At 42.5% G+C, this 23,129-nt stretch overlaps 1 protein-coding gene across 4 annotated transcripts in view; it reads right to left on the reverse strand.

Annotated features, from left to right (window-relative positions):
- The window catches only part of PPARGC1A (PPARG coactivator 1 alpha), a 659,635-nt gene that overhangs the window by 75,632 nt on the left and 560,874 nt on the right, over positions 1–23,129 (reverse strand). For 3 of the 4 annotated variants that reach the window (XM_040966433.1, XM_040966436.1, XM_040966435.1), the window contains one exon: positions 16,531–16,710. In XM_040966433.1, the coding sequence (XP_040822367.1) occupies positions 16,531–16,710 (180 nt within the window). Of the gene's footprint in view, positions 1–16,530; positions 16,711–21,633; positions 21,822–23,129 lie in introns of those variants that run through there. The other variant, XM_040966434.1, reaches the window with a different exon arrangement.

Genomic DNA, 23,129 nt, shown 5'->3' on the forward strand with positions numbered 1-23,129 from the left:
TGAAACAAAATATATGAAAAACTATAAAGGCTGAATCCATCAAGAGGTTTCAAATAGATGTTGTAGTTTATTTTAGTGAAAGAAATTTTTGCAATTCATGTGTAATTTTTTCATAATATGCATTTTCATTGATTTTGGGGAGACCCTTTATATATACAATTTAAAATTTTTTTGGTACAAAATCAGCTTGTTTTTTCACCCTATTGTCCCATTAGCCTTTGGAAGTACCCTCCTCGATTGTGATTCAGTGGCCCTGCACCTGCCTGAGCTCACAGGTGATGGCTGGGTCCTTATACAGTGGAAGAGTTACTCTAATGCCCTGTTGTCTAAGAATGGCATTTATTCCTTAGCTCCTTATTGAACATGAGACATGTCCCTCACTTCAGTTGGGGATAGAGGTGAATGCTCCTTATCTCCAGTAGACGCTTGGTAATGCCTCTATGTGCCAGTGTGGCCGCACGCCTCCTAACTGGCATGAAGACAACCCATAGATCTGAACAGCAAGTCTTTGCAATAAGTTAGAAGGTTAGTGCACAACCAGTCTGGCAGGTACAGCACACGCTGCTGTTATTGTTGGCTCAGCTTGCCAAACCTTTTGGAGAGCATGCTCTCAGGTCTTTGATATGTCTTATTTTTAGTACGACTAGAGCTGATGGCCAAGAAGGCCATTTTAGTTTCTGTCTCTCCGTCTCTGTCTTGTGTCTTTCTCTTTCAGTTTGAACAAAATGCTGTAAGTTCATCCACCAATAGGCACTAGAGAGAGAGATGTGCATACTCTTATGCTAGGTACTGAGGTGACAAGTCCCCAGCACCTCTGTGTAGTTTATCTGTGATAGACGAGTCCTTCCAAAAGTTCATCAAAAACTGAACTGAGTGAGATGATATTTTTACTATGGTGTGAGAAAAAAAAAATTGAAATCCATGCAGTTATTTTTTCACAAAAATTTCATGGGAAAGTGATATTATAAGAAAACAGTGCATGGATTTGTACCCCCAAAAATCCCCTGAATGTTTAATTTCCCTTTCCACAAACTTTTTGAACTTTCCTCTTCTAATACAGCAGAATAATGGAGCCTAAAGCTGTCTCCCAGACCAACACCCCAACCCAAAGGCCTTAGCAAAAGATGCTCTTTTGCACATGTGGCTGCAACTCTCTTTGTGCCAAAGAGGGCCATGAATACCTTCCTAAATTTAGGTCCTTAATAGTTTATCCTGAGGCTGGTAAAGGCTCCGTCTAAAGACAGACCAAAACAACCAGTCTTGAAAATAGCACATTGGGACAATGCCGTTTATGGAAATGGTTTCTATGGAAAATTTCCTTGTGTTTCTCACTCCTTTGGACTTCCATCTAATGGCACTCAAAGGTGGATAGGTTTGATTTCTGAGAAGCTGGGACTGCATCCGTTTTACCTCAGTTTGTGTACTTCATCTGCACCAAGTCCCTCCTTTTTTGCTGTTGGGCTCCACAGGAGGGCACACAAAAGCCCAGGCAGCCAGCATGCATGGTCTGGAATCAGCTTTGATGCCACTGGATGAAAGGTCGGGTGGAAAGGCTTACTGCTGGTACAATTAATCAGGCCACTCAGGGACCATCCAGTGGTTTGAGAATAGCTTGCAGTTGAGTGACGGACAGGGTTGTGGCTAACTGAATCAGAGGATATTATGACAGCCATAAGAGAAAGGGAAAAATTGAATGAAGATAAAAATTATTCCTGAAAGGACGTGAAGAAAGACACAAAATGCCTTCATACTAAGGATAAGTGTGGATGGTACCAGGTGAACTGGGCTGCTTACAATGCCAAGGAGAAGAATAGCCATTGAAATCTCCAGAGTTTGAATATTCAAGAAGGGTCATGTCTTAGCCAAAGACCAGAGCCGAGATAGAGCAACCCACGCTGCTGCCCCTCGGGTGAGAGGTGCTGGGCCAGTCCAGACAGTCTGCATAAAGAAGGTACAATTAGGGAGAGCAATCTCCAGGATTCTAGGGAAAAAACAGATTTGGGAAACTCAGTCTTATCCATTGTCTGAAACTCTTTCTTCAAAATCAAGGAGCACATTTCAATGACTGTTTTACAAGTCCCAAGAATGCTGATGCACTCACAACAGTTGCCAATTAAGGGAAGGAATCAGTGTTTAATTTAATATCAACATTATAATTTAGCAGGTCAAAAAAAAAGGAATATTTACAAATGAATTGTTCATTGTTACAGTGGTGCTTTATTTGGGAACTGGGGTAGAACAAATGTGGGAAGCAATGAAAAAGGAAATATAGTTTCATTCTAAACTAATGTGAAGAATTACTCAACAAGAATTCTGCTTAGCTGCATTTAGTTTGATCAATAACCCTGTGGCTGAAGACCTTTACAATTGACAACAAAAGAAGAAAAAATAGTAGGGTCTTAATGGAGGAAGTGATGCCACAGGTGACTTAAAGATGGTTATCATTTTCAAGGAACAATCTCTAACTTAGAACTGTTACATTGGGCTGGATGAGATCAAAACTCTGTCGATCCACCAGTGTGTGTGTGTGGGCTTCATTTATTTCCTGCATTAGCAGGCACTACTCCTCATGGGGTGCATGTGCAGATGAACTAAAACAGACAACTTGCTTAAGCACCAAACTTGTTACTGAAGCATTTTAACGGGAAAAATTTCAAAACCTTTTCCATATTTCCCCCATCTTAAGAATTACACGAATCGATTCCTGTTATGTCTTACGCTATTGCAAAATGATTATGACAAGGTCCTAAGAAACATGGGGCAGGGCTCCTGGCTCCCACCCACAGGGTCCCAGATCATGAGAGCTAGAGTGTTTTTCTACTTTTTGCAGGTGTTTCTGTCTCCTTTGGTTGGTTCTCACGTCTCACTCAGCCCACCTCGTCTCCGTCATCTCATTCATGCCCTAAGTCATTTTTTCCAACATCGTATGTGCTCCGAAAACAGATAACCAGATTCGTGTAAATTGTAAGTTAAACAAGAAAACAGCAAACATCAGTGAGGGCAAGAGAAGCTTATCTGAGAATAAAATGTATTCTGAGAGGGGATTTTTCTGAATCTGGTTTAGCTTCTCTGAGACACTTTGACAAACGGTGTATTTCTCAGCTATGTTTCAGACAACGAATAACACTAAGTTAATAATGGCCAGAGAAATGAGGTCTTCTAGTGTGAATTATAAAAATAGCCGCTCTGATTAACTAAAATGTGCATTGCATCCATGCAACATACATCTTCTCTTTAAATGAGGACACATGTAGCTAGAAATAAAAATGTATTGGTAACCAAAGGGGCGGGGGGGAAACATAGGCTCAGTATTTTGTTTCTCAACACCACAACAGCAGCAGGGAGGTCACCCAGTCCTCTTGGAGGGTATCATCCTTTTTGCTGACTCAGAGAAGAAATAAATTTGCCATTCAAAACAAATTAAGCAGGTCATGGTTTGCACTATGTGGCTTCTCAGACTGGGTTATCTGCCAAGAGCAGGCAACATTTAGTTACCAAAATGCATCTAAGCATAGAAAATTCTTTGGTACCATGTGGGTAGGATGTCTTTTTTAAAACTTTCAGTTTGAACAGATGTTGTAAAGCATTCCAGACTAGATTTGTCCCAGGAGAGACTAACACAAATTCCTTCAGGACAGGTGCAGCCACTCCAGTTCCATGAGTGAGACTATAGGTGACAGGATTCAAGGAGCTAGACAGTGGCACTGTGACATAAGGTCAATTTCAGATCTGCTACATGTAGAGTCCTAGAATCAGGGACCAGCAGGAAGAAGTCACGTATCTTGTACAGCTTGGCTATGTCCAGATGCCCAGGCATTTTCCCAGACTCTTCTCCAGTGGGAAAAGGAAATGAGCCTGCCCTTCAAGCAACACAGTCTAAAAGAAAAAAGTCAGGCTGAGATACACAGCTCAGAGGAGGGCAGGGTGTCGCCAGTTAAGCATGGGCTGGCAAGACACAAGAGAATCTTGACTTGAGAAGGTCTTTGGACAGAGTCAGGGTTGGCAAGGATCCCTGGACACCCAAGAGATCTATGTCTGGAATATCGAATCTGACCTGCTCCTCTGATTAGATGAGATGACACCCAGGGAAGCTAATGTCCTTAGGCCAAGAACCCATAGAAAAACCAAGGGCATTCTTGAGACAGAGGCACTTTTCCCTCAAGGCAGGAGCCATTTAAAAGCAGAAGGCAGAAATAAACTCCTCAGAAAGGACAACAAAGAGCTTTAAGCTAGAGTATTAGAGGAATCTGAAAAACACCCAGTTGAATAATCAGGCATATAGGTGTGTGATAGTTGGCATCTCCGGAGAGCAGAGGGAAGGGCCCGTTAGCCTTCTTCCTACACAGGCTTTTCCAAGGCCGCATGGCAGCCTCTGCATAGCAGTTTCCTGCTAGAAGCAATGTGATTTCACCTAGAAATGAAGGGTCCAAGAGACAGAAAAGCCGAACGCACAGGGTGTCTCCTAGAAGCCAAAGGTTCTTCGGTCTTTCTAGCTTATTGGAGAATGAGAAAGGTCGACAGGCTAACATGGTCCAAAATGATTCCCAGTCACGGAACCCTGCACACCTTGCCAGGATTATGGCATTGTGATCCCATCGGATTTCCGCAGTGGTAAAAGAACTTTCCGCCCACAGTTTTGCTCTCTTCCCTTAGGCTGGCTTCCCATGGTTTCCTCACAGCCAGTCCAATGAGCACAGTGCTATGTCACTCAATACATTCTGTGTAGGACACCATGAGTTCCAGGTCTTCCAACGTTAAACTATCCTGCCTTACTTCTTGTGTTTGTCAGACCCCATGCCTGGGCTGTGGATAGGAATAGAAGGTCCCTGGAGCTAGGAGACATGTTCTACAATAAAATTCATAAAATTCCACTTCAAGGTGAAGGCATCTTTGGGGATAGTAAGTGCAAAAAGGGCAGGGTTTATCTATGCCTGAGGTCCAGGAGAAGTGGCAGGTGGAGAAAGTCCCTGCTTGGTTCAGTGCAACATACAGCTCATCTCACTTCGTTTTCAAGGTTCGTCTTCATCACTGGCCAGAAGCTTCCCAGACCCAGGAGCATCCACTTTCAACCAGTGTTATCTCCAGAGGTCTGCAGGAAACTAAGAATCCCAGTGGCTCAAACTAAATATCTTTCATTAAGTGAGTAAATAAATCAGTATGAGAATAGATGAACTTGAAAAATCCATAAGCGTGAAGCAATGTGAAACTGTGCCAAAGATGGAAATTAAGGACTTTGGGTAGCAAATGGTTTCTCATATGAGAAACTGTGACTGCTCGTACCCCAAGTGATATGAGATGAAAAGAATTGCTTTAGTAATAATCCTTGGTAATATCTGCATAGTGCTTTAGCATAGCCAAAGCTCTGTCTTGAGGTCTTGAAGCCAGTAACTTAACCGGGTAAGTCAAAATGATTACAGATATAGACTGCAATGCTTTCTTGTCTTCAGGCCATTTGCAGAAAGATGAGGCAAGTTGAGCACGTCTAAGACTTTCTCAAAAGTGAAAAAATACTTGCATCATTTCTACTGATGCCTCTGGTGCACAGAAACATCAGCCACTGTGGAAAACGGTATCTGAGTTGCTCCCAAGCTGTTGGTGAGAACATTTCATTTGTCTTTTCTTCCTTGCACTAAGTTGCAAATTTGCCTCAATACTTTATTTTCTGCAACTCTCTAAAGCCTCTATCTCAGGAAAATTTGAACCAAGTGTTCAGCTTTCACTCTTACTTAATGTTCTAGTAACGAATTAAGAGTTAACTGAAGTGCAAATGCAGAGCTTGCCAGAGTAGCTTGAGAGAATTTCATGACAATTAGCACTGGTTTGTGCTGCAAGAACAGAATCACACACACAATTGTTTTAAAGGAGAACAAAAAATAGCTAGACACACAATAGTATTTTTTTTAAGCCAGGGTGTGCATGTATGCTCACACACACTCACACTCACACACACACACACCCTAACAAAAGCTTCCCAACCCTGGCTTAAAAAAATACTATTGGATGACAGCAGATTAAACAATTAGCGCTCACCCAGGAAAAGCTAGCCAGGAGGGAGGGGAGGAAAGGAACTCATCAATAGTAACATCAACTTTACAATAGTTCTGTTTCTCTACCCAGAGGAAGCGCTACCTCCCCGCTCTCTCGTGACCCTCTCGACAATTCTTGGGGGAAAAAAAATGTTAGTTCAACATTATCGGAAGCCAGAATATGACTCTATTTATGTGACAAGTTGACAACATACAATTTCATGCTTGTTGAACTGATCGGTGTTATATATTCACTGTGAATATTATGAAGCCTCACCATTATAAATATGAAACAGTATACACTTATTCAAAATAACTCCAGCAGTGGCAATTTATAGCTCGGTTGTTTGTGCTCTTATGAAGTCCAAATGCCACCTTAAGAAGCTGCAGCTCGCAGAAACAGATGTGCAGTGTGACTGTGACCAAAATGGATTGACGATGACCTATGTGAAAGCAGGCTATTACATTTTGGTCTGCATGGCAGCTGACACTGGTTTGTATTTAGATATGTGAGTGTTGGGAACACTGTGTCCTTAAAGCTCTGTTTAAACATGGGCCAAGACATTTGTCTACTGGACTAATTATTTTACCACCCTTCTATGGCAAGAAGCCCTCTTTTTTTTTCCCCTTAAAAAGAATGTGAGCGTATATGCACACACACGTGCGTGCACACACACACACACACACTGGTCCACAGTTTTACTCTGCTTTGTAAAGTTAGAACAAGGACTTTAAACCTTGGTCATGTCAGGTGAATGCTGGCAAGAGTTCCAGAATGCCTGCATAACAGGATTGTACCACTTTCTTGATCAGGTGCCTGGGAACAGGACAAGGCCACTAGCCATCAAATCATAAGCTGTCACAGCAACTGCTTCTGGTCAGGTTTTTTCCTCCTCCTGCCTCTCCCCTCCCTTTCTTCCCCTTAGTGAGCCTCGACCAATTTGCAAGTGTTCGCTTCCACAAGGACAAATTTGGAATAGAGAAGAACAACACAATTTATCCAAATGTGGAAAGAAATGAAGGACCAGGCACCTTGCTAAAGCTAGATATCACAAATTTGCATAAATGGTTTTTCAACAACAGAGGTGCTATTTGGAACAAAATAAATTGCTTGTATTGTATGCAAGGGCACAAACCTTCACCAACTTTGTGGTTGCTACTTTGCTTGTACCTTTCTTAAGTACAGTCAAATATTCCTGTTAAGAAGTTCAAGTTAGAAGTCCTCAGTATACTAACGCACAGAGGTAATTGTTTACAGACTTCAAATGTCTTCAACATCTTAATTTGGCGATTAAGAAAAAGAAATGTCTAATATTTGAAATATGAATTAGGTGCTTGCCTGATTTTCCCAGTGGCTCTGTTGCTTCTGATTTGTTTGTTTAATATCAGGTAATGCCCCCTAGCTGTTGCTTTGGGACCTAGCAGAGCATTCAATGACTAGAATTCTAACTCTCTTCCATCATCTTAATTACAGCTACACTGTTCTGGAACTTCTCCATTCCGACAAAGTGTGCTACCCATAATCTGCATCTCGTTCTACTTTTCTCGTTGGGCTAAAGTGAAGGTGCTGTCAATCTGTCTAGTGAATCCAACCCACAAGATAACGTCATCACATACATTCAGTTCTCAGGGACCTTGGCAGTTCTTATCTTATTGCTTTTATGATCTCTTATGAACAGCCAGGAATAGCAATTTGCAGCCCATTTATAAAACCATCTTAGTCTGGACCAAACCTTCTCCTCTTTTATCATACAGCATATTCTGCAGCTAAATCCCATTTGCCACAGCAAAATTTGCTCTGAGCTCCATATCAAAATAACGTAAGTATTCTCTGTGTGTATGGCACATATCAAACATACAACACAGGGCAATTATCATTTCAACGAACGATGTATTAACGGAGGATGTTTTGTGTGCTGCTCTTAGATTTGTTGATAGGCGGCCCACTACACTGGAGCCTGAAGCTCTTTAGGGAATGTTCATCAGTGTCTCCGGCCAAGAGCTCTGCTACTTACACAGTTCTGGCTCTTCTGAGTAGGCCTACCGACTTAATTTTACTATTATATCACCTGGAACATTAAACACAGTGCTCAAGTTCTGTGCCTTAAATCACAATTGTTTTCTATTAAGTGTTCCAAGCTGCCCATTTTTATTAACAGTTCCTTTATTAAATCCTTAATAACACAGATAGAATAGTTAGTTAATTTGTGTGTTGAGCCATGGATGTTAATTTGTAAACATAATAACATACCGCAATCATTTGCATAATAGCATTTTAATCTTTTTAGTAAAAGCTATAATTCCCTACCAAGTACACTGCAGTAGAAACTAAGTGACTATTGGTAATAATACAAAAGGCCTTAAAATTCTGATCCTATTATAGTGTTGGAACATACCCAAACTGCTCCCATAATCTCTGAAATGTTACTGTTCTCTGATTTAGGTGTCTGTGTCAAGAATAAAAATGAAGTATAACTGGCAGCAGTAGACTATTTCCTAAATGTAATTTAGTATTCACTAAGCAGCAACACTTTGCAAATAGCTTTGAGGCTTGCCTTCAAAGTTCAGTGCTCCAGCCATGCATATTGTGCGAGGAACACCACGGAACTTACTCCCAGCTCGGCTGCGCTGTGGAGAAGGCATTGAGGAATCGTGCTGACTCGACAGAGGGGAGGACATCATCCTCCAAGGATCTGGCCAGCAAGTCCCTCCCTCTTCCTGACTGTGTCCTTCGTGAACTGACTGCCTTGGAGGAGAAGTTCAGGAAAGAACAAAAACGTAGGGGACTTGTATCAGGATGCATCCTCCAGGCAGGCAGAGGACCACTATAGTAAATTTAATCTCTAGAACCTATGAACACCAATCACAATGGCAAAAGAGAAAAAAAAAAAAAGAGTTAAAGAAACAGTAAAAGAAATGAAGAGAAACAAACAAAAAAGAAAGCTGGTTGTTTTAAAAGGCAGACCAAGTCATTTTACACAAGATCTGGTCATTCATTAATCTATCCAGCTGCAAGCTTTGAATGAATAATTTGCAGTAGTAATGGAGATAGGCAGGGCCTACAAAATATTACTGCTTTCAATCTGAAATTGTGCAAATTAGTCTTTCCTTCTGAAACAGAAAACAGTGTACATATATCTCTTGCCATTGTTTTGGGACACATGGCTAAAAGCATGAGAATCACTTGTCTTTGAAAAGTGCTGCCCTTGCCAAGAATACACATGTGTGTGGCGTTGTGGCTAACTCTTCCCTTCGCTCCTGCTCTAGTCCTAGCTACTCAGACGTCAGCATCTCTGCCAGTCAATGGAGAGCACAGTATCCTGCCTGGGTTTCAAAGGGAGCCTCGGAGTGCGCAATATTAACAGTGACCTGAGAGGTGAGAGCAGCAGCAGCAGAAAGGGCCCCAGCAAAGATGCTCCCCATCACAGGCAACTCGTTTTAAAGATAATCTACAAGCAAAGTTTTCACCGATAAAAGAAGAGGCGCATAATTACAGCAACCAATTAACCTTGTTAAAAATGTGAAATATCGGAAGAGGCTATGGGGAGGCATCATTTGACTATTTAACAATGCAATTTTTCATGTTCCGTTTTTGATCTGCCTTTTGTGTGCATCTCATTCAGAGGTGAGCCATCTGCTGGGCTGTGCTTCCAGGACAGTGTCTACAGACATGGGTCCATGGCCAACTCAACACGGCACATGCTCTTGCTATACAAACAGACAGTTTGTTCAGTGCAGCAGCATGAGCCACACTTTATCCACCCAGGCAAATATCTCTGAAGTGAATTTAAGAAGCAATGTGCCACCTTTTTCTGATTCAGCTCCAAGATTCCCTCCTTTCGATTTTCAATCTTCCTTTCCTTGGGCCCTAAAGATATGCAGGAAGTCATTATTATTATTTTTTTAACTTAAGTGACCCTCTTGAGAGTCTAGGAGGTTGAAAAGCGTAAGAAGGGCTCATAAAATGACCCACTTAGTTCTTGGGGAGCCCAACGTATTGGACATGAAAATGTTGGTCTTTATCATAAAAAACAAACAAAACAAACTGAAGTGGTGGTCCCTGTATCTAAGCAAACATGCAAAGTCTCTGCTACACTCCAAATTGCCAATGGCCAAGAACCAGATCAAATTCCATGAAGACCAACAGCTCACCTCATCTTTTGTAGCCTAACTTCCCATTTAATAAAAGCCACCACCAGCAATGTTGGTACTGATGGATAATGGGCACGCATACCCTGTTATTGCTATTCATTAGTAGCGGCTGATGCCAACAAGCACAGTCTCATGGGATAGGAACTCCTGAGGCTTAATTGTCCAGTGGTCAGCAGAATGGCATGGAGGAAATAGGGTGATAAACCAGATGTTCCCAAGATAAGGCAGATGCTATCAAGCCCAGAATTCTCCAACAGTGTTTAACTGTGGTGTGCAGACGCACACAAACCCACATACAAGAACAACCGCCATTAGTCTGCCTTTAAAATAAGGCAATAACAGAAGTTGAAAATAAAGCAGCTCACACACTCAACAGCGATGGTTGCTGCCTGATTTGTGACTCTTCTGCGATGAACATCTAACTGATTTATACTCAGAATTTGGAATTTTGTGGTAGACTACAAATGCAAAGATAAGTACAACATAAATTTTTTAAATACTCCATAAGTCTCCACGAGTTTCAACATTTTTCAATGTTCTTATGTTACAGCCAATTATCTCCCCACTTAAGCGGCCATTATTTTCTTACTTGAAGTCTATGTTCTAAGTGTCATTACCAAGTGTGGCAAAAATCTGGTTATGGGCTGTAAATTTAATTTAAATGACAAACATTTATTGATTGCAAATTGGAAATCCCTGAAATGCTTAAAAAGTGATTATTGTAAATTAATTCAGTCTCTCCACATAACAAAGAAGAATTTATACTCCTGAAGATTAGAGTGAGGTGAGGCTGTTTTCACATGCTTTCTTTTTTCTTTCCTTTGTCTGTTTGTTTTGTTCAAATTCCAAGAGGCTTGCCATTCATAGAAAAGTCTGTGTGACCACAGGCCCAGTCAGAAGCAGGAATTCATTACCATGGAAGGCTGCGAAATTTCCTCCAAGGAGACAAGTGAGGAAAAGCAGGCACCACGTAAATTTATGGATTGAGTTAAATATGTTCTGCCCCGAGGCAGCAGGAGGATGGAAGGCCCCTTCGTAAAATAATCCACACACCCAAGGACGTACTCCAATTCACAGAGGTGAGCAGAAACTCAACAGGAAAGGTATCCGAGCCCTTCTGACCCTTGCAGCCACCCATCTGAGTTAGCCCTGCTGTCTCCCACTGTCCCCCACACACCCTTTCTCAGCCATCCCTCTGCTACCAGCTTGCCTGGTGTCCAGTTTGTCCTGTATGCTCCTTGGCTGTCCCTCTTCCAAGTGTTCTGCAGAATCACCTGTAACCATCCCTCGGCTGCACTGCTTTCCTGCTAAAGATGCTTAATAACATCCTGCTTCCCCCATGCCAGCTCTAACTCCTTCTATCTGGAATCTCACGACCCACTGTTGGGTTGGACCTATCCTGCTTTCACATTTACCTCCTATTCCTGTGTTCCTACTAACACATACTTTGAGTAAATCACTATCCTTGCCTACATATCCCCTCCATGAAGGCATTCTTTTCCCTCTCATTCTTTTTACCAGGTTTGTTTTCTCCTTCCTTAGTTAAGAACACATGTACAAGAATGCACATATAAACACACGTATACACATCTGGGGCCCTGTGACATGTGCCAGTTGCAAATACATGAGTAGATATTACATATATTCTGTGCATGTATATATGTGCAAACACAAGTACATGAATGTAAAGTTTTGTACTATTTTTCAATTGTTAATGTATAAAACATTCACACACAGATTCATGTATAATTGCATGTTATTTGCTAATTGTTTCTTCCTTTTGCCTCTAAAACTGCCGAGTTTGGGTTTTGTTTTGTTTTCGATTAGGAAAAGAGCCTTCATTTGTGCTTTCTATGTCAGCTTCACATCTCCTAAGAGTTCCGACTAGCAATAATGACATGAGGGTAGACTCATTATTTCTGCTACTTTCTAAGAAAATGTCCAGAATAGTTTCAATGAACAAGAAAGGCAGCTTGCCTCCTCCCAAAAAGTTCATGGTTCCTTGACTTGACAAGATTTGTTACTTCCATTTTTCACTAAGTACAAAATGCAAGCCTCTATTTGAGAAATTTAGAATATAACTGAAAACCAAAAGAAGCAATATAGAACCGAGTGCCTTCCAAGCAGAAAGATCAAATAATCCTGAAGACTCCCACTCTACACTCCATTGGCGGCCTTCTGCAGGCTGCCTGGTACACTGATAGCATGAAACCACCGTTCTCCCTTCTCCCACTACGCAGTTCACAGTTGCAGCCCTGCCTGAGAAGTTCCAGCACTTACTACACAGCAGTGCTAGCAGTGCTAGACCTCAAACTACGGGAGAAGTCATGAACCAGAGTCACCTGCCTTCTCACTTGCTGCCAATCTAAAGCCTCCAACAACTGCATTCAGAGGGAACAGACAGGAAGGAAAGATGCCTATTCAGTTATATCACGGAGGCATTAAATCAGGTGTTAAAATAATGCAGGAACAAGGCACTCCACAGTGACCAAGAAAAGCCAATATACTATTTAAACTAACCCCATGCCACCCCTCTTTACACACTGCTGTGCTGTAAAAGTAGCCCTTTATTCTCCTTCCTCAAACAATACACAAAGGCAAAAGAGGGAAGGAAGTGATGTTGCAATATTCTGAAACATAAATCTTGCCACCAGCCAGTGCAGGGACAGCATCCTGTTTTCCTTAGGCATGGATCAGATTCACTGGAGCCTGCACCTATGTGCCTGTGTCCTACCTGCTCACCGAATTTACACATCCAAACACAGGTTGTGCAAGCAAAGGCTGTTGTTTGTGTGTCCAGTTACCCAACCGGCATGTCCGATTGCGTGTCAGCACATCTTTGTGCCCCCTCACAATTCACTTTTTCCATAATGTGGGACACCCTGCTTCATTCTTTTCCGTACCATTATGGTCATGAAGTAAAGCAAAAATTAAAACCCAGGATCGCTTAAGCATGCCAGTTCCTGTCCTGGCTGCTCCACTTGCCATCCAGCTCCCTGCTTATGGCCTGGGAAAGCAGTACAGGATGATCCAAAACCTTGGGACCCTGCAGCCATGTAGGACACCCAGAAGAAGCTCCTGGCTCCTGGCTTTGGATTGACCATTGCAATAGCTCTGACCATTGCAGCTACTTGGGGAGTGAAATAGTGGGTAGAAGATCTGCCTTTCCAATAAAAATAAATAAATAAATCTTTGCAAAATAAAAGCAAAAACAAAAATTCAATCTCTGTTGCTATGTCAGAAGAGACTCCTATTCACTCTAAATACGCTAATGCTCAGCCAAATGACTATGATGACTGTGTAGATCAAATTCCCACTTTCTGCTTTGATTTGAATCTAAAAATCCCACAGTCCATTTCCTGCAGTACCATGGTGCTACTTGAGTCAGGGGAAAGTGGTCAATGATGCAATAGTTTCTTTTATTTGGGGAGAAAAGGCTTGTTCCTGGCCAGGATCTGTGATTGTCTTACTCTAGTACAAGGCTTTCTCAAAGGTAATGAGGCAGGACCTCGGGTGTTGAGGCAGGGGAGGACAAGAGAAAAAAGTCCATGTGTGCGTTTGGGTCCCAGGAATGACTTCTTAAATTCAGCTTTGGTAGAAGCCACATAAGCCCATGTCCTTTCACAGGTTGTTTTATTGCGTCTGGACTTTCTTGGGAGGGAAACATTCATTGGTGGAATTTCACCTGTGCCCTGAACACACTTTCCTTTCCCATGATAGAAAGATGTTTGAGTTGAACACTAGAGGGCAAAGAGTAGAGGCCTACGCAAATGCTCATGAAGCAGTCACTGTTTGTAACACGATTGCCACACATGACCTGACCCTTTGCCTAGACCTAAAAGAGTGCATCTTGGGGCATCCGAGAAACTGCAGTGGAGGGTGATCTGAACAATCCTTTTGCTCTCTATCACTGAGCGAATCTGGAAATTCATTTTAGGTATCTTAAACAATTCAAACAGCTGCTTATTCTTGATACCCAATGTCTCCTATGTTTTCACTAGTAATCTGATTAATTGTTAGGATTTCATAAAAGGAATTATAGGCACTTTTTGAAAAAAAAAAACGTTATTTTCTAAAATAGATGTCTTTTTACACTTTCAAAGATGTAAAGTTCTCAGCTTTAGCCCTAATTTCATGGGAAAGAAGCCATTCAACCCTTTGCTGTTTGTAGCAGAATAGTCAGTAACATCTTGGTTCCCATCTACTGGGTGTCAGGAGCACCTGTCCTATTAATCAGACACACCCACAGGCATGGTCAAATGTCCCCTTGTGGACAAAATCACATTTGGCTTGAAACTGTTGGTTTAAAATGATTTAATGAGACATTAAATCAATCTGACCTTGTGTTTTGACGCATTGAAAACCATTCGATCAAGTGTTATGCAGGGAAAGCAAAAGGATGTCATAACGTAACTTCAGTGTCTGTGCACAGACACCTGACCCGCTCCTGAGCCAAGTCACCTGATAGTGCTCACGGGGTGCCTTACGCAGGCACGACACAAAGTGTGGTGAGCACGTGAGCTCACAGAGGCACTTGTCTTTTTTGAAAGTAACAAATATACCAGGAAGGCCTTGATCACTCCTCGGCCTCCGCCTTGGAGTTATACTCTAACTATCCTCCACCACACACATGGCACTCACCCAACAAGGAATGGCCGATCTTGTGATAAGAATGCTGTCGAGATGGACATTTTTTTAAAGTGCTGTTTACTTAATGCAGCATGACTTAGAATGGGTTTGAAACCTGACAAGTGTACTGAATGAGGAATGTTCAATTTACCAGTTCTGACCGGTCGAGTCCTCACATGAACTTTGTAAGACCCAGCTGAGAAGTCTGGGAAAGTGCAGCTAACCACAGCCTCCAGTGTTCCCTTTACCTGGCTCCATCACCCCAACCCCAGCCACAACGCCCTCAGCATTTTCCACAAGAACCACTGAATGTTGCAGATATATTATAAAATCCGAGCCAACGACAGAGGCTCACGGTGCATCAGCACACCAGCTAGCCCTACCCGCCCACCAGCCAATCCTGAGGTATATTCTATTCTGTCTTTAAACACATCAAGTCAAGAAGCAGCTTGTTAGGTTTCTCAAAGGATGACTATTGCCCCAATTCACTGCTTTCATATTTTTACCAGTGATACAAGCTTGGAGGGGAGATCAATTTGGGATTCAAACACCAGGTCTTTGTTTGTCAATTGTGTGATTTCGGCAAAATCGCCTGTCCTCTCTGAGACCTCATGTCTACTTATGTAAATCAGAAATGATAGCAACAGTACCGAAACAGTTGGCTTTTTTCTTTTGAGGGATGAATGAGGTGATAAAACACAAACCCCAAGTTAAAAAAAAATAAAGGTTCTTATTGCTGCCACTATTATTGCTATCAAGTCACTATGTTTATTGATCATCATTATTCAACAGACAACCATTTAGTGGCTTCTCATGCTTGGGTGCTGATAAAATTCAATTAGTATTGTAACATAGGCTTTCTTAAAATACTCAGGATTTCAACCAAATAACACTGAGCTGTAAAAAAAAAAAAAGTATTTACTGGGAGATACAAAAGCTTAAGATATAATCCAGTACATAGTAGGTGCTCAGAAAATATTAGTGGATGATGGTGCTGTAACTTTAATATTGGACATCTTCATTCAACTCATTCACTGGAGCACCTGCTGTATGTTTGTCTCTACAAGAAATCTTGTAAGACAGAACTTCTTTTCCTTAGATAACTATTTAATAAGAGTAAATTTGCATTCTTTATTATATGGTAGGTTTATAATAAGAGTCTAGCATCTGGGAGGTAGTTTTAACTAGTGAAAGCTAAGTGCATTTTGACTAATTCATAAGTATATATCAGACATGTTGCGTTTAGAAATTTTCATCATATAAAGAAATTAGGGCCATGAACCAAATGCCTAATCATCATAATAAAAAATGTTCAGCTACTTTGTAATACAGATAATGATAGACATCTAACCCCTTGGTTAAAAATAAATCCCCTCTTGTATATTAATTTATTCTAGGCATCATTGATTCCTTAGTCTCCTTCCCTCGGAATTAAATAGGGATAAACAGGGTTAGACTTTTGTTCTTCTTTGTCACAAACTGTTTCACAACCCTTCAGTATTTCAACATAGTTTAATGCTCTGGTTTTTGGTTCTTAGCCCCTTCTTAAAACAAAATCCAATTGTTTTTCAACATTTTCCATAAAATAGCAAGTGTTGAGCTGTGATGAAAAATCTACTGATGACAGCAAAGTAACAACATACCATGCTTGCAGGTCTATTAGCATGTTAGATTGGTCCAAGCCAAGGTCAGTGGGAAATTAACTCTTTTAGTAGGGCCTTACCTCAAATATGTTTGAAGGCTCATTGTTGTATTGGTTGGATATTATTTCTGATTGGTCACTGCACCACTTGAGTCCACCTAGAAAGCTGTCTGTATCCAAGTCGTTCACATCAAGTTCAGAAAGATCAAGTTCAGGAAGATCTGGGCAAAGAGGCTGGTCTTCACCAACCAGAGCAGCACACTGTAGGAGGCAGGAAAAGAGAAAAATGCTGTTATTAACTGCAGGAATTTATTAAACTGCAAGACCATGTGAAGGGAATTAAGCCTGGTTAATTCAACGACACTACTAAAGCTGATCTCTGGGGCTCTAATCACCTTGGAAAACACCCGAAATTCTTTATTCCGTTCCCCAAAGATACTTTGTGTGATTTGTTCCATCCAGAATTCCCTCTCCAGGGCTATGGCAAATACCAAACTTTCATGAAAGTTTCTGATCATTCCAGTTAGAAAGTAAAACGATCCGTTTGCATCTCTTTGGAAGTTCACACTTACAGAATTTTCAAGTTGAGTTATAGTTAAATTATAGGCCAATTTTACTGTCCTCCTAAGGTTACAATCATTTTGAGAAACATAAATTCTACTTTACCATGCACAGAATCGACACTCAATAGACAGTTACTAAATGCAAAATAGAACGTAGGAACTGTGTCTCCATCTATGGGCCTCGCAAGCCTTAAAATCCATGTAGCTCATTTATCGATGAATGAGGCAGTCTTTGGACTCACGTATGCTTTTATTACCTAAATTATTTATTTTAGTTAGTCTTTGAACTTCACTCTGAACAAATGGAAAGCATGTTGCTTGAGACCAAGAACAAATATAATAGTTTTCCCTATGTAGCCATTATCTTTCATTGTATGTCACTTGCAAGCCATGTGGTCGTGTGTGTGTGTGTGTGTGTGTGTGTGTGTGTGTGTGTGTGTGTGTGTGTGTGTGTGTTTTGATTCTTTGGCACATGGCAAAGAAAAACGACAACAGCACACCAGAACCATATTGTTTCCATTATCTGTGTATACCTAAACTATGCCCCATGTGAATTCAAAATAACTGTTTTTGCTTGGAGTTATGACTTCAGCAAATTAAGATGCTTAAAATATTCTCTAGTGGCTGAGCTGCTTATCACCAAGGTTATTTTAGATTGTCATACCCCTTCGCCATCCTGCATGGAAGAGCATTGCCGTTGTCCTAGCAGATTACTTTCTAAGCAGAGTGAACTCTTTTTTGCATGAAGAGACTTCCCACACTTGAATTTCCTCACTGTGGATTGTAATCCACACACCATCACAACACACTCACTGCAGAAACCTCTACTGCAGGTCCTTGCGAGGCCAGACCCGGCCATAAGGATGGTTTCCACCTGGGATCCACGATGCCTGCATCAGTGCTCACCACTCTGAAGCGGCGCACCCGTGGCCATGCTGCAAGGTCAGGAGAGATGCTGTTGTGTTTCACATCCAGCCAGCAGTTGGGCAAGATGCGAAAGCTCCTCCCTGACGTTCTGATTTTGAATAGAACAAGTTTTATGCAGATTTTTCCCTCCAGCACCCCTGTCATCTCAGGCAAGCATCATTACATGGGTCATATGCAGCAGTGTGATCATAAGCCACATGCTGAGAAGTAGGTACTGCATAACGGAGTCAGCATTTGGTAAGAGGAGGATGAGGGAAACCACAATTCAGTGTAGTCTTCCCTAAGACCACCGGGTCCCAGGGAGATCCGCCCCGACACACAAAAAGCCAACACAAGGCAATGAAAGGAAAGGGGGCCATCCTTTTGCTGGACCTTCCTGCCTTATCCTGTGATTGGCCTTGTCTTTTGATCACCTGACTCATCGCAAAGTTACAGGACCTGGTCCATAAGCTTGTGGAAGCTGAACTGAAGAGAAGATCTTGTTCTGGCCCAATATTTGTATTTTGTTACCAGTATAATTATGTCTGGCCCACGCCCCATGTCCTCCAAGCACAAACACACAGTGTTAATTCTCCCCAACACCACCCATTTGGAGGCTAAGAGGAGCTCGCAGTGTCCAAAGTACACCTGGCTTTCATGGATGGGTGATCCTTTTTTTCCCCCCTCAAAAGGCCTAGGTAACAACAACAAATAAAAATAAGTTAGAAAGCTTGGGCTATCTATATCGGCTTTATGTTCTTGCTGTGGAACCTAGGAGCTGTGTTTGGGAATGCTGAAGCATCATGCCAAATAGTGGGCAACATCCTACTGTCCCTCCAACTGCCTTTCCCAAGCATGGGCAACTCAAGGCCCTCTACCTTTCTAGAGATCCATATTTTAAGAGAATTTGTGAAAACCACCAAGCAGATCAGATACATTTTGATCTCATTTCATTGCTGTCACTTATTCTCACCTCCCTCTCCTTTGATTTTACATTTTGGCTGAAAAAAAAAAAAGGTATTTGTGCTTCTGTGACAATGCTGACATACTAATAAAATCACTGGTTCTAAATGTGGCATTATCTTGCTAACCTGAAACACATCAGTAGGAGCAAATGTTCATGTTATTAATTTATATGTGGCCTTTGGATGATGCCAGACTTCACAGTCCAAACCCTGTAACTGTCCTCAGCTGACATGGTGATATTTACGGCTTCCCTACACATCTGTAACAGGTGTGCTTTCCTGCAATTACACAGGCAGTTCCTACAGCCATTCGGCAACTATGACAGCGATTTCACAACTGCAGCCTTAATTTTATAGTAAGATCTAAGAGGATAAAGCAGTCAGCAAACACAAAAGGCTAATTATTGTACATTATTTCACCCCAACAGACTTTTCTCTTAGTTAAGGAGCAGACAATAAATTAACTTAACTGCACCAATGATAATGAATCATTATAATTAAGTATAATTCTCCATTAACCTTTTGGAGGTTTTTGTGCCATTGATGGTAAATTTTAAAGAGAGAGAGAAGACAGGGTAGACTCGGCCACATTAATTATATTAGTGGGAAAAAAAGAATTTCTTAAAAAAAAATTAGTTCAGACAGGGGAAAGGGGGCGGAGAGGGGCAGTAAAGAATAGCAAGTCTCAATGGAGTTCGTGTCAAGTGTCTCTATCAATCTTGGTAACCTTATTGTACATCACCTTCATTAAACTGTGAAACACCAGGGACTCTGAGCAACTCTCGCTCTATGGGCCTTTATGAACCATCGTGCTGTCCTGTCATTATGTGCAAAAGGGCATAATGCGTTTTAGGATGACAGCGAACATTAATGATTCAAAAAATGAAAGCCGCCTGTGCTACCTGCTGCTCGTAATATTTTCAACTGGCGGGGGTGATTCCCAGGGCTGCAGCCGCCGAAGCAGGGCTCCGGGCAGCTGGCTGCTCACAGTGCCACACAGCAGTCAGCGGCCAGGCTTAGCTGGCCAATGACTCCATCCCTGGCTGGACAATTAGGCTGCGACCTCCTTAAGGAAACACACAAAACACCTCAAAGCATACTGTCTAAAAGGTTCTAATGCAGCTTTGAAAACGACTGCTGAAATTCCAACGATTAAAGTAAATCTTCCTTCTTTCCTTATGATCCTGTTCCTCAATCAACTCTTCGGAAGCATTAGGACTAATACACGATGGAAAAATGAAAGGAAAGCAGCCGAGACCTACGATGCCAGCCAGCCAGCCACCAGACACTCTGGAAAACAGCTAGGACTTGAAAGCCACTTGGAAGCCCCATTCACAAGCGCTATGCAATAGCCCTTCTGCCTTACCAAGCAATCACAACACGGGAAGAACCACTGCAGCCGGCAAGTCCGTCCGCCCAGACAAGCGAGGAAAAAAAAAAAAAAAAAAAAAACCAAGCAACCAAGCGAACACAGACAAAGCCAGCAAGGAGTTAGGACGACGGGACATGCCTCGCTAGATAAGAAAAACGCATTTCGCGGCCGGCTTGGGCCAAATCATTTTCACTTTAGATGTGTATCGCTGCACCGCGTGGATAACTTATTTAATCGAATCACGTGTGGCACATGATCCTCCCCCTTACCCTAAGTGCCTCCAGCCTCCTGGAGGAAGCACCCGAAATCCCTGTCAGGTTCATTGTTAACAGCTCGGATCCTTGCTGCAATTCAATTCGGCTCCATCTCACCAGAGTGCACAGAAAGTTCCGCTTGTTTCCTAAGTTGCCCAAACTTTCCCAGAACATTGCCTTGTGCTGCCTGCAAGCAGGGCCAGATCCTCTGCTCCCGCTGCCAGACTCCAGAGATTACGAGGAAAGCGCTTGGGTGTTGCCCCCCTGTATGAATTGTAGTCAGCAGAGGCTGTGGAATTGATGTATTGCCATCTATTTTTACTCGAGCAGCGAGCAGCTCCACACACAGACCGGCAGAACAGGCAGCTCTCGCAGTACACAGAGATTTAACCATTGGTGTCCCTGCCACTGACTGAGGCGAACGGAAAACCTTGCACTGCAAGGCAGCTTCCCCCGCACCGCCTTTCTCCCGCTCTCTCTCACCACACACACAAGTTATAAACCAAGCAGCATCGTGATGTTGTGGTTGCGTGGAAAAAGCGATCTAAAATACCCCAGCAGGATTATTAAGGATTTTGTTAAGTTCTCAGTCTGATGAACAGACGCAAGAGAGCGGGGAGGGGGAGAAATGTGGACCAGATTCAAAACGAACTATATTTGAACACATCCATTTTAATATTTTTACTTCTCTTATTATAAATGGAAATGGCACTTTTCCAAGCAGGCCACTAAACACCACTGGAAAGACTTCAGCTTCTGATTGATATCAATATCGGGGAGCATAAATATTGTATATGAGTGGAGGCAGAGCCAAAGGCGCACAGAAACAGTTTCTAACTGCAACAGACACTGATGACAGCAGCTAAGCTTTGATTTGCTCAAGGCATCTCAGAGCCACCTTAAAATAGCAAACTTATTGGAGTTAAGATAAGATTGAAATTCCCCTCCCCAAGCTCCCGCCCGCCTGCCCGCCCGCCTGCCTGCCCCGGGTGCCCGCCCGCTCCGCTGCCGCCCCCCGCTACTTTTCCCAAGCCCATCCCCCCCCCCAACTCCCTTTACATGAATAATTGCATCTTAGAGACGCCTCAGCCCTGGCTGCAGCCCCGAGCCCAGCCCCAGCTCACCTCGATCTCACTCCATACACAGTCCTGGCTGCACATGTCCCACGCCATCCAGCTCCTGAATGACGCCAGTCAAGCTCTTTCAACTCCAATCCCCAGCAACACAAGAGCACACACTCATGCAGGCAACCAGCCCCTTACTGAGAGTGAACTGAAGGCACCTGTCTTACTACAGTCCCCAGTCACATGACAAAGCTATTAAAAAGTAGGCTGGGCTGTCACTCACCCAGCCTCCCTTCTCCTGTGCAGCTTGCTGCTCAAACTCGTGACGTCACTGAAAGGCAGCCCTCTGCCTCAGTGAAGTAACGCGTGGGGGAAAAAAAAAAGCAAGAAGAACAAGAAGGAAAGAAAAAGAAAGGAAACACTTGGATCCTTGGTGGCTTCAAGCATCATGTTGTGGTTTAAAACATTCTTGAATGCCACACACTCTAAACAGACCCCTGGCCACGTAATAAGCCAAATCCCCCTGCAACCTTTCAAAACTCATTTTTCTTCTAAAACAAGCAAGTGGCAAAGCCCCTGACTTCAGGACAGAGTAACTATAGTTTCACTGAAACATATTCCCTGGGGACTTTGGGATCTCCAAGTGGAACCCAAGCTCACTTGGGGACTGAGGCAGGAGTTGACCACATCATGCATTTTTATCAGATATTTTCTGATGGGGGAGGTGGGTGCTTGACTTCAGCCGAGGAGGCACTTGGGGGTTTGTTTAATCAACAAAACAGACTGTATTGGTTAAGCTCTAAAGCCAAGTTCTGTGCCCAGAAACCGGCTGTCCCCGTGGAATGAGGAAACAGCAGCTCCTGAAGTGTGGCTGCAGTTTGCTGTGCTCCATGTAAGGAGAACAAGCCGCAAGACCCCATCCTTTCAGGTTCCCGCTTGTGATTCCCACAAAACAAGTGTTAGTAAATACAGGCTCAGCTGCTGTGCCCGGAACAGCCTCAGTTCCCGGCTGTCTTGTGTCTACATGGAGCATTTCCTCTCTAACTGCCTGAGGGTGCCTTTCTGAATAAACATTGGATTCCAACCCTGGTGCCCTGGGCTGTGTAGTTTGTGCTGCAAATCAAGAATGTCCACGGAGTGAGGGAAAAATACCAACATGCTCTCAGCTGAAAGACTCATTTCTTGAGCTTCTCTTGCTCTTGTTTTTCAGCTTGTACCTTGAGACAATGAAGGCTAAGGCAGGTGCAACTGTTTTATGATGACACTACATATTGAATACATAACAAACTCGAGGTACTCAATATAGCAGGAACTCGCTTCCCGTAACATTACAGTTCACTGATTTAACCCCTTCAAGTTCTGGCGAGACACATACACACTTACGTGTCTTTATGAGTAATTGTATTTTTAAAGAATTGACAACCCAATCAATTTTCAAAACCAGCCCATGTCTTTACTTGATAGTAACTTATTTGAAAAAAAAAATTTTTTTTCCCAGGCTTCCAAAAGGAATGGGGAAAGCAATACTGCATTAAATTCCTTCTTAGATTAAGTTC

This window comes from Ochotona curzoniae, unplaced genomic scaffold, assembly GCF_017591425.1.
Source record: "Ochotona curzoniae isolate NIBS_2020 unplaced genomic scaffold, NIBS_Ocur_1.0 scaffold_4505, whole genome shotgun sequence".
Classification (NCBI taxonomy): Eukaryota; Metazoa; Chordata; class Mammalia; order Lagomorpha; family Ochotonidae; genus Ochotona; species Ochotona curzoniae.